General features: G+C 43.9%; 4 protein-coding genes across 4 annotated transcripts; 2 read left to right on the top strand and 2 right to left on the bottom strand.

Annotated features, from left to right (window-relative positions):
- The first annotated feature begins 1,534 nt into the window (after positions 1-1,534).
- BYT42DRAFT_559281 (6-phosphogluconate dehydrogenase, decarboxylating) lies at positions 1,535-3,725 on the top strand. The gene is made up of 6 exons (XM_051567101.1): positions 1,535-1,650; positions 1,730-1,763; positions 1,847-1,949; positions 2,045-2,470; positions 2,609-3,420; positions 3,488-3,725. Exons 1-6 carry the CDS (start codon positions 1,637-1,639, stop codon positions 3,554-3,556), a joined length of 1,458 nt encoding a protein of 485 aa, XP_051426021.1. The 5' UTR covers positions 1,535-1,636; the 3' UTR covers positions 3,557-3,725.
- A 472-nt stretch (positions 3,726-4,197) lies between these two features.
- BYT42DRAFT_611280 (uncharacterized protein) lies at positions 4,198-5,801 on the top strand (the record flags this gene model as incomplete). The annotated part of the gene is made up of 6 exons (XM_051571485.1): positions 4,198-4,259; positions 4,344-4,595; positions 4,663-4,743; positions 4,804-4,912; positions 4,976-5,440; positions 5,529-5,801. 6 exons carry the CDS (start codon positions 4,198-4,200, stop codon positions 5,799-5,801), a joined length of 1,242 nt encoding a protein of 413 aa, XP_051426020.1.
- BYT42DRAFT_226432 (uncharacterized protein) lies at positions 5,775-7,337 on the bottom strand. Its single transcript, XM_051562606.1, has 2 exons — positions 6,960-7,337; positions 5,775-6,830 (listed from the first exon to the last, which is right to left on the bottom strand). The coding sequence occupies exons 1-2, from the start codon at positions 7,149-7,151 to the stop codon at positions 5,952-5,954; spliced, it is 1,071 nt and encodes a 356-aa protein (XP_051426019.1). The 5' UTR covers positions 7,152-7,337; the 3' UTR covers positions 5,775-5,951.
- Positions 7,338-8,214: 877 nt separating this feature from the next.
- Positions 8,215-9,639, bottom strand: BYT42DRAFT_559272 (triosephosphate isomerase). The gene is made up of 5 exons (XM_051567100.1): positions 9,582-9,639; positions 9,379-9,487; positions 9,052-9,260; positions 8,588-8,927; positions 8,215-8,494 (listed from the first exon to the last, which is right to left on the bottom strand). Exons 2-5 carry the CDS (start codon positions 9,485-9,487, stop codon positions 8,409-8,411), a joined length of 744 nt encoding a protein of 247 aa, XP_051426018.1. The 5' UTR covers positions 9,582-9,639; the 3' UTR covers positions 8,215-8,408.
- Between the last annotated feature and the right edge of the window lie 1,664 nt (positions 9,640-11,303).

The following is an 11,303-nucleotide window of genomic DNA, read 5'->3' as shown; positions in this document are numbered from 1 at the left end:
TCGTTCGCAGCTGTCCATTCCCCAGTCAGACATTCTCATTATTGACTGTGATTGGATGATTTGGTCATTCGAACAAACCATGCGAGTTATGTAGTGCACAAGTGAATATTAATTATCGTATCTTTTGAGGACACCAAGTGAAGAGTTCGTACAACGTAAATGCGAGTTGCAACTGTGTTTACGTAGGAGCGATATTAGGTGAAGTGAACAGGCAGGGGGACGTCGTATCCCTTGCGTATGCCATGAACTTATTGATATGTTTTCTTTATCTACCTTTTTACCCTCATCTGTATTTCAACTATCACAGAACACCGTCTGTCAATGTTCAGCGGTATGAATGCAGTACGAAAAAGAGCAAGCCTTTAATCCGGCCGACATAGAGTCATGAAATAGAGTGGCATGAAGAATCATGCAAATCCAGGGAAACCAGTTAAAATTCAGCATTCGAAGAAAAAAAAAAGATATTTTTAGATTTGTCACGACAATGAAACGTGGATTCTTGACTTGTACTTTTGTCGCCATGGACGAGCAAGTGGGAAAGGCTTTGAGGATTTTGCTATTAAAAGACGCGTAAAAAGGTTACGGGGAGACGTTTTTTTCGCGGTGGTGAGAAAACATCATACTAAGTCTCATGAAAGGAAAATGACGTAAGTTTATTGAACCAAACCACATTTGATACATGGTTCCCACTTGTGTCAAAAAAAGCCAACATCATGAAGAAAAAAGTCAACTGCATCTCAACCCCCATCCCGTCTTGACAAGGGTAGTCAACCTAGTCCTGAATAAGCATCAGTCATAAAAGCAGCCAAAACAGAAAAAAAAAGTTTTTTATCGCAGGTAAAATCAATCAATCAGCCAATCAACCATTGAGGGAAGATCAACTGATAAGATATACAGTAGGCTGTGAGCCCAACCGCGGACCTGCAAGAACAAACACCAACTGTCAAGAACATGCATCGAAGGACGCTTATCGAGTTGAACGTAGTTCCTCATTCTCCTGTGGGGCTGAAAAGGAGGAATGTTCAATTTACAGTCGTTTTCTTGCGTATCTTTTGTGGAAAGTGTGTCTGAGTAATTCTTTATTTTATTCGGAAAACCTATTGGGCGGGTAAAAAATTTCGACGCGTCGGGAAAGTATTGCCCCTGTCGCTTGCTCCTTTCCTGGTTGTTTGTCGTCCGTTGGGGATGGATGGGTTGTCGGAGCCTAAAATTTAGAGTTGGGTGGGCCTCCAAATAATGGAACGAACCGTCCAAGCACCAGCAGGATGAATGCAGCCAAGGTAGACAGACGACAACGGAAATGAGAGAACATGGGTAGAAAAGGAAAACGTCTTACATTTCTACTCATGTAAAATGCACTGTATCTGATGACTGACAAATGCATGACTAATTTACGACGCCAACATAGAACAAGGGTATCCGCAATAGCAGTCCGAGCCCAACCGGGAATTGGATTTAATTTTTCTGCGATTGCGATTTGCCAGTCTCCCATACGCATAGCTTACATCATCTTCGGAGCAACGCGCGTGTTCCCCTTTTCTTTTCTCTTTTTTAAATTGATCATCGACGTTTTTCGTTTCACTTTCTTTCTTCTCTACTAATTTTTTTTTTCAATTTTTCTCACCGTAAAAAAACAATGACTCAAGCAGTGTGAGTGATGACTCTTTTATCATTGTGTTTGAATAGTTTCTTACTCGTTGGTTTCTCACGTCATACGTTGTTAATGCAGTGCTGATATTGGTCTCATTGGTTTGGCCGTCATGGTAAGCGTGATGACATGCATCATTTTTTCTCGGTACGCGATACAGTCCAGTCCCAGACTCACCACCTTGTACTATTTATCTAGGGTCAAAACTTGATCCTCAACATGAACGACAACGATTTCGTCGTGTGCGCCTACAACCGCACTACCTCCAAGGTCGATCATTTCTTGGAAAACGAAGCTAAAGGTATGAAAAAGGAAAAGAAATCGAATGCAACCACGGAGAGCAACCGTGCGCGATACTGTGAAACGGGTGACCGTGATACTCACGTTGAAACGTAGGCACCAAAATTGTGGGAGCTCACTCTGTTGAAGAATTGTGCGCCAAGTTGAAGCGCCCGAGAAAGGTCATGTTGCTTGTTAAGGCTGGTTCGGCCGTCGACAACTTTATCGAACAGTTGCTTCCCCATTTGGAAAAGGGCGACATCATCATTGACGGTGGTAACTCTCACTTCCCCGATTCCATTCGTCGTTGCAAGGATTTGCAAGAAAAGGGCATTCTCTTTGTCGGTTCCGGTGTGTCTGGTGGTGAAGAAGGTGCTCGCTACGGTCCTTCTCTCATGCCTGGTGGCAACCAAGAAGCTTGGGAACACATCAAGCCCATCTTCCAGGCTATTTCTGCCAAGGCTCCCGATGGTGCCCCTTGCTGTGACTGGGTCGGTGAAACTGGTGCCGGTCACTACGTCAAGATGGTCCACAACGGTATCGGTAAGTAACATTAGCTCCCCCACATTTTGAGCCTGTCGACATAAAAATTGGCAACACCTATCCCGTGCCATGCCAACGCGCCAAAAATTCAGAGAAAGAACAGACGTAATAATTATTCTCTCTTTCTTTTATTACTAGAATACGGTGACATGCAGTTGATTTGTGAAGTCTACCAGATCATGAAGGAGGGTCTTGGTTTGAGCCACGATGAAATGGCAGATGTTTTTGAAGAATGGAACAAGGGAGAATTGGATTCCTTCTTGATTGAAATTACCCGTGACATTCTCCGATACAAGGATACCGATGGCAAGCCTTTGGTTGAAAAGATCCGCGACACAGCCGGTCAAAAGGGTACTGGTAAGTGGACCGGTATCGACTCGCTCGACCGTGGTATTCCCGTCACCCTTATTGGTGAGGCTGTGTATGCTCGTTGTTTGTCGAGTCTCAAGGATGAACGTACCCGTGCTTCCAAGATCTTGTCTGGCCCCAAGGATGCCAAGTACAACGGTGACAAGAAAGAGTTCCTCGACCAACTTGGACAAGCCTTGTATGCTGCCAAGATTGTTTCGTATGCTCAAGGTTTCATGTTGATGCGTCAAGCCGCCAAGGATTACGGATGGAAGTTGAACAATGCCGGTATTGCATTGATGTGGCGTGGCGGATGTATCATTCGTTCCGCTTTCTTGGGCAAGATCCGTGACGCTTACAACACCAACCCTGAATTGGAGAACTTGCTCTTTGATCCCTTCTTCCAGGAAGCCACTGGTAAGGCTCAGTCGGCCTGGAGAAGCGTGGTGGCCAACGCCGTGTCGATGGGTATTCCCACCCCCGCTCTTTCTACTGCCTTGAACTTCTACGACGGTCTTCGTCACGAAATGCTCCCTGCCAACTTGTTGCAAGCTCAACGTGATTACTTTGGTGCCCACACTTACGAACTCCTTTCCAACCCTGTAAGTTTATGTGCTAAACCGATGTCATCTTGCATACCTTACTCACCGTGTTTTTTTTCAACTCTAGGGCCACGCTGTCCACACCAACTGGACCGGCCGTGGTGGCAACGTGTCTGCTTCCACCTACGATGCTTAATCATTTTAATTGTATCTTTTTTTCATTTTATTTGTCACCTGTCGCTTTCTTACTATTACAAAAATCTCTCAAGGATAAACTATATACGCAAATAGTAAAAAAAAAAAATCTCACTGGATTATGATTCCAACTTTCGTTTTTCTCTCAAGATACATGATCAAAAGTTTGATGGTAACGCTTAGTTTTAGTCCACGATCGTCGGCAAACAGTGTGTGTGCTGACTGACAGTTTTGTCATACGCGGCTTCTGGATTACCAATCTTTGTTTCGACTTTCAAGCAGCGCTGGGGTGTCACCCGACATCTCGTGAGTCTTTCCGTTTCTTTATGCAAGCCCCAACCCGTTATTTCCATGCCACGGAAAGACTCGGGAAAATGCAGATTGGAAAGAATGATCTCTTTTTTGATTTCTTTGTCCACCCGCAGCGAACCACGGAAATATCCTAGTCGAATCTAGATCTTGTTGCATAAATGTTGATGTTGATGGCGCTGACAACTGGCGTGCATCCCCCAAGTTCGCGACATTGGTTCTCAGCCATCCATCCAGAATTTCTCGGATAAAAGAAGACGCGGCCAAAGCAGGGCTCGTGAGATGTGGCGAGATGTGACTTTGGCTACTGCTTGGGATCCTCTTTCTCTCACCATGTTCGTCCGACTGAATGTGCTGTGGATTCTAGGCCTTACTTTCCAGCTGCTGATTGCTTGGTATAATATAAGCGAGATGTAGTTACAAATACTTGTGTGCAGTCGTTCATTTGTCTTTTTTTTCTTTACTTTGTTTTCTCTCAGTTATGCAACGGTGTCAGCTCGTTCGGTGCCTATCAGTGAAAACGACTTGACCCACATTGAAGCGCATCCCGAAGAATTTTGGTTTGTTAAGTTTTATGCGCCATGGTGTGGTCATTGTAAGAAACTGGAGCCTATTTGGAACGACTTGTCCGAAAAGATGGAAGGCACTATTCGTTTGGCGGAAGTCAACTGTGAAGACCATCGTGCGATGTGTAGCACCCACAAAATCACCGGTTTGCCTACACTGAGACTGTATGTGTTTTTTCTTAAGTTTGAGGATTGAGTGTGAACAACTTGCTTATCATTTCATGCTGCACAGGTACGCTCACGGATCAAATTATGATTATCGTGGCCCACGTTCCCTTGATGATCTTGAGAATTATGCGCACAAAATGACCGAGTAAGTGAATCATTTAAAACTGGTTATCAGCTTTGCATTTGACTCTTTTTTATTTGGCAGGCCTCCCGTGAAAGCCGTGTCGCATGATGAATTGATGAATCGATTCGAAAAGGAGAATATTGTGTTTGCTTTGGTTCACCGAGAAAACCAAGACGAAAAGGTTCAAGAGGTAGGACGGTTCCCGCGAGTATTTGGCTGGGCATAATGCAGGACTCACCGCTTGTGAATATAGCTTGTCTCCCAAATCGCTCCTCGATTCCTCGATCATATTACATTCTATACAACCACCGACGCAAAGACCAGAACCTCCTTAGGGTTATCGTCCGTGGATCTTCCAGTGGCAGTGATCGTCAACCAAAAGGATCAGCTGCAAATCGTATACCCGCATGACTTGTCCGACAAAGACGCTTTATCTTTGTGGATCGATCAACACAAGTATGGCCTGGTCACGGAACTGACGGCTGCGAATTCCAATGAGATTCTGCAAAGTGATCGTTTGGTGGCGGTGGGTGTGATGCATCCCGAAGATACGTCGTCTCAAGCAAAATTCCATGACATGGCTTATCAGGCCCACAAAGCCTCTTTACCGGTATCCATGTTTGCCCAATTGGACAGCGTGCGTTGGTCGACTTATGCTCAGAAAGCTTACGGATTGTCCGGATCCAAAATCCCCGGCATTGTGATTGTGGATCACGCGGTAGGCTCCACTTTTCTAAACTTGTCCCCGAAAGGAATTGTCTTAGCTTACACCTCCATTGCCTTTTTTTTTTCCCTTCCACCCACAGCATAAACAGTACTTTAATGGCGATGCCCAGGGAAATCCATTTTCCCTTGATCATCCGGAAGCCGTGGTAAAGAGTTTGGAGAACATCTCTGCCTTGCAAGGGGTGCCTATGGCGACGCCTTCTTCTCCAAGTATGGTGCATAAAATCCTGACATTTATTGGTGATCATTGGCTTCTTTGTAGCGGAGTGGTATTGGCCATGTTTGGCGTGTTGTTCATGCTCGTGACAATGGACTCGCCCTCGCCCGAGGCTACATCTAAGAAAACAGAGTAAAAAAAAAACAAGAGAAAAAAAACAATTGGGGAGAACAGGGGATGGATGAGCTGAATAAATAAATAAATAAATAACAAAATGCATGTATAGATAGAAATACACTAGAATGAAAGGAAAAAATTGGAAGCATGCCAAAACTGCTTTTTTCTTCTACGCTTCTGCTGTGGTTGTGGCCGAGGGAGTGGCTGTGTCGGGTTCTTCCTTGAAATGAATGACGGCCGAAGGTGGGGAGTGTGTGTGACGTTCATTGGGTATCCTTGAGCCGTTCGGGGTTGGGGAAGTAATGGCAGTGAGGGATTGTGTAGGTTGACTGGAGGAGGAAATGCAAGAGCCTTGCTGACTGGCCGGGGTGATCATCGATGATACGCTATCAAGTCGACCCACTGTGGTGTCAATAGGAGGCAAGACCGGTTTCGCAGACCGTGGCGATGAGGTGGAAGACGAAGGGGGATACCAGTGGTGGTGGTGGTCACCTGAGTACGACACCGATGGTGGTGAAGGAGGTTTAGGTAGACTTGGCAACCGTTTGCTCTGAATGGATGCTCCACGTTGGATTTTGGCTTTGAGCGCTTCCATGACCTTGTCATGTGACAAACGGTCTTCCTCACCATTGGATATAGAAGCTCGACTTCGTTTTTGAGAAACGTCGTCGTTCGTGTTAGAAGTGGTAGGATGGATCGGTTGCATGCGATACTGAGGTGGGTGGGACGACGCCCATGAGGTAGGCTTGGCGTTGGCTGAAGCCGCCGAAGGCGCAGTGGGCGGACACAGAGGATGCGCGGAATGAGGATAAACCACCGGCGAAGGCGGAGCGTGATGAGTATGCTGAGTGACGATGGGAGGTGGAGGCGCGTTGATTTTGGGCATTAAGGAAGGATCGCCTGCACCATTGGTTGGCATGACACGTGATGGGTATGGTTGCTGCTGCGGTGGGTAACCGGATTGTGTCCAACGCAGTATTTCCATATCCAACTGCTTAAGATGGATACGCGCATGTTCTGTTTTTAAAACGTCTTTGGCTGTTTGTTTCTAAAACTTATTTTTAGCATCATCAAAAAAAAAAGGAAAAAAAAATTCAGGACAGATAAGAACTCCTGAGTAAAGATACTACAGCGTATACTGGAAAGAAAAAAGGAGAGAAAAGGCTTTTTTTTTTACCTTGTCTTCTTCGACTTTGGCCATGAGAATGTGTTTAAGAATGTCGGGATCTTCGCTGTAACGGTCGAGGATCTCCTTGACAGTCATACTGGAAGAAGGGCTGGATCGCGTGGGCGAAGACGGTAATGGCCACTGAAATGTGGACGACTGCATTCGTGGCGAATGAGTATCAGATGGTGAGCGATGAGCCATTAAAGAGGGCACGGCAGGTCCAAAGAAAAAAAGTTAAGAAAACGAAAAGAGTGCAAAAGAGGAAAAAGAAAACGGAAATAAGGTATGGTAAGTTGAATCATATTCATCATCCCCTTTCCAGGATATTTTCTCAATCAGTTTTGAAGCTCCGAAGCATTTCATGACGTATTGTGTGTATAAAAAAACAACAGAAGTTCGCCATAACCCAAGATTCGCAGCTATTTCTGTGAGAATGATCCGATATCAAAGAAACCCGACAATTGCACCTGTTAAGAATGTCTTGCACAATAATCAACGGGTCCATTTGTCGGCCTCAAAAGCACGCTTCATATAATATGGTTGGGGATCAGAAAAAAAATTTAATTAATTCTTTTACGTGACCAATTTCTTTATTTCTATACCAACAGTAAAGTAATCATTCAGTTGATCAGTCCAAGACGCGTATTCTACGCTGTTTCTAAAGTTTACCCATTTTTCACTTGTACTATTTCCGATGAAACAGGAAAAAAAAGGCTTTTTGACAAAAATAGCGAGACCCGATCTCATACCTCGATGCTTAAATTACATTCTTGTAAAAAAAAAGGGACATCCAATGCGCGAATGACCTATGAAACATGAAAAATCCCATTGACGTCACGTGCATCCTGGTATAGGGGAGCTGCAAAGAAATCCACCGAAGAGGTCCAAGTTGCCAAAACCCGGTAACAGTCAAGGGAGACCCAACATTGACCAGGTAATTTTACCCGCGATTGGGATATCGTCTTGGAGACCTATGCAGTGAAAAAAGTCATATCCACCTCACGCTCGCTTCAATTACTCAAGGCTAAAAGAATTGATCAAGTGCGCGCAATAAGACCATGTAAAAAATGCACTGGCTGTCCGCTTGATCTCTATCTTCCAAATGCGGGGTTTCACCTTCGTTTCGCGTCGAAAATATCATACACACAAAAAAAAACCATTGACTATTTTTGGTAACTGGATACTCATTTCCCCGTTGCCAGGTTTCAAAACAATGAGAGTCAAATTCGCCAGGCGACCGGCTACGAACTCTTTCCCTCCCGTCCACCTCTTCCCCCATTTCGGTAAAGGCGATTCTTTTTTTCCATGTATCTCTTCATTTATTCACTTTATTGTACGATGGTGTAATAAACATGATACAAGATGAGAGAAAAAAATTGGAACCATTTACATCAACAGAAAAGAATCACAGTATAGAAAAAAAAAACCAAAAGGAAAATATTGCGAAACGCCCCCCGTTTACTGGCGAGCGTTGATGATCTGGTCAAATTCAGGCTTCAACGAAGCACCACCGACCAAGAAACCGTCGACATCCTGCTTCTTGGCTACAAAAAAGAAAGAGAAAGAGAAGAAACAAGTCAGCATAAACTTTGTACAAAGGAGAAATATGTGCTACGTTGAACGGTTGGTTGACTTACCCAATTCGGCAGCATTGGCGGCACTGACGGAACCACCGTAGATGATGCGGGTCTTTTCGGCGACGTCCTTGGAGACGTTTTCGGCGAGCCACTTGCGGAGGGTTTCGTGGACTTCCTGAGCCTGCTCAGGAGTGGCGACCTTGCCGGTACCAATAGCCCAGACGGGTTCGTAAGCAACGACAACGTTGGTCCAGTCATCGATCTTGTCGGCAATAGCCTTCAATTGGGCGGTGACGACTTGGGTGGTGGTGTTGTTTTCACGTTCCTCGAGCTTCTCACCGATGCAAGCAATGACCTTGATACCGGCCTTCAAAGCGTGAGCAGTCTTTTCACCGACAAACTAAAAAAGCACCAAAATCCGTTAGTTCCGCTTCCTCCGGGTCTGCTTGTCCCTATTTCACGTGAAAGACGACTTTTCTTCCCTCGTCGTCCTCCTCACGATGGAGTCTGGCCCTTTATCTTACCTCGCTGGATTCCTTGAAGATTTCACGGCGTTCAGAGTGACCGAGAATGGTCCAGTCAATACCGAGATCCTTGAGCATCTCGGGACTGATTTCACCAGTGAAAGCACCGCTGCACTTGGCATAGGTGTTCTGAGCAGCGACGCCAATCTCCTTGTTCAAGGTTTGACGGACGCGATCAATGTAAAGAGCGGGAGGAGCAATGACGACCTCTATTTTTACCACATCATTCACATCTTTAGATCACTTATCCTCTTTGTTGTGTGTATTTGTCCACATCCGGGTATCCAAATATGAAGCCCAGCCTAGGACAGCTTGTTTTTTACTTACCAGTTCCGGAAGGAATGGAGACCTTGTTAAGGTTGTCCACAAGGGTCTTGACTTGGGACACAGAGCCGTTCATCTTCCAGTTGCCACCAACGAAGAAAGTGCGAGTCATCTATGCGAAGAGTCATCGAAGGTAAGTAAATATTGGTCTATATTAGATGGTCCACACTCATCCAACTAGATCTTGCATTGGTAGAAAAATTTACCTTGAATATGTTTTTATGAATTATGGAGAAAGGGAGAGTGAAGAATGAAAAAGAGAAAAGAAAAAAAGAGTTTGCAAAAAGAAGTGTGAGTTCATATGCAGAAACGGGTCGCTTTCCAAAAAGACCCGTCACGGCTTAGCTGGGATGTTCTGAACCGTTTCCGTTAGCCAATCATATTCACTTTTACATCGATCGTTCCAAACTCACCCCTGCTAATCTGTGGCGGCCATTGAAAATCGATGAAGTGATGGATTGGAAAAGGCGGGCCATGGGCCGCACGCCTTGTGATTGGCTAAATTGTCAATGATGGATTATCGATGATTTTCTGATTTTCCCTCACGCGCTCATTTAAAAAAAAAAATGAAAACCGGCTGATGATTAAAACCATGATAAGAGACAAGAAAAAAAAATTGAGGAATAGATGTGTTTTTTGATGATCCTTTGTTTTAAGGACACCCAGTGGTCCTAAGATTTTTTGTTTGGTTTTGATGAACCACGGTATTTTTTATTTTACCAATCGAGCTTTGATGCATCATCAAGTCAGTTGGGTCCAATTTTTACGTTTTACTTCAGAAAATAAAGTCGCTTATTTTGCATTATAAGTCGTTCCTTCGTCTTTGTCCAACAATGATGTCGGTTAATTTAGCAATCAAGTCGGGTCCGCAAATGACGAATCCCATTTATTTTTACATTGTCGCTTATCATTACCAACAATTCTGAAATTGACGTCTGGGGAAGACAGGGCCAATGTTGTGTTTTAGTGTCAGGGCAACGTAGTTGGCATGTGGAATTTCCAGGCACCATCGACGCTAAAAAAGAAGCTTTGGCGCTATCTTGCTTCCAAAAAAGGGCAAAATCGTAAGCTGCAAATGCAAGCTTTTTTTTTTGAAGCTATGATGCTCCCAACCGTCTACGGGTGCGGAATTTTAAAGTCGTGAAATCATGACGCATTTATTTGACATTTAGGAAGGATACAAAAAGATAACCCAAAGAAAAAAAAGAAACCGAAAGGGTGCATTATTCTGAAAAGTTTGCCCATTCACAACGGTTAACTGCGTATCTTTAGTTTTTTTTGGGCAAGCCGAATCATCTGATCATTATGTGGATTTTCCAAATCGATCATTTCCAAAAGCAACAACAACAACAACGAAAGAAAGGAGATCGCCGGTGATTTCCGTTTGTAATTTCCCTGTTTTTGTAGTGTTGTTCAAGTGGTACCAATCAGATTGTAACGCACTTTTTTTTTCCTTTTCCTTTATTAGTTTCCTCACACAAACGCATGATATTAGATCATGTCGCTCCTAAAAAAAAGGAACCATTTTCTGTAAGCCGGCCATTTCAATAGGCGCTCGAAAAAAAACCCAACCATGACCGAGATATGAAGCAACACTTGTAAACTAGCAATGAATGGAGAATTTATACAACAGACAGTATGTATTTCATAAAAAAATAGCTACAAGTGATATAAAGATAAAGCCAGGGGAAAAAAAGAAAAAAAGAAAATGGCCTCTTCTTTTTTCTTTTTTTTGAAGGGGTAGAAGAGACCCAAATATTCGGTGGATATGTACAGAACGTCCGAAAAAAAAAAAAAAAAGTCAACGGAAGCTCGGAGAATAAGTCGACAAAAGCAAATGTAAAAAAGATGGATAAGAAAAAAAACACATGAATAAGGGAAAAAAAGGAACAATGAGGAATAAAAAAGAAAACAATAACTCAATGACA

This window comes from Radiomyces spectabilis, assembly GCF_025331425.1.
Source record: "Radiomyces spectabilis strain NRRL 2753 chromosome Unknown BYT42scaffold_3, whole genome shotgun sequence".
NCBI classification, from domain to species: Eukaryota; Fungi; Mucoromycota; class Mucoromycetes; order Mucorales; family Radiomycetaceae; genus Radiomyces; species Radiomyces spectabilis.
Note: the sequence above shows the minus strand (reverse complement) of the source record. Positions and strands in the feature narration are given on the sequence as shown.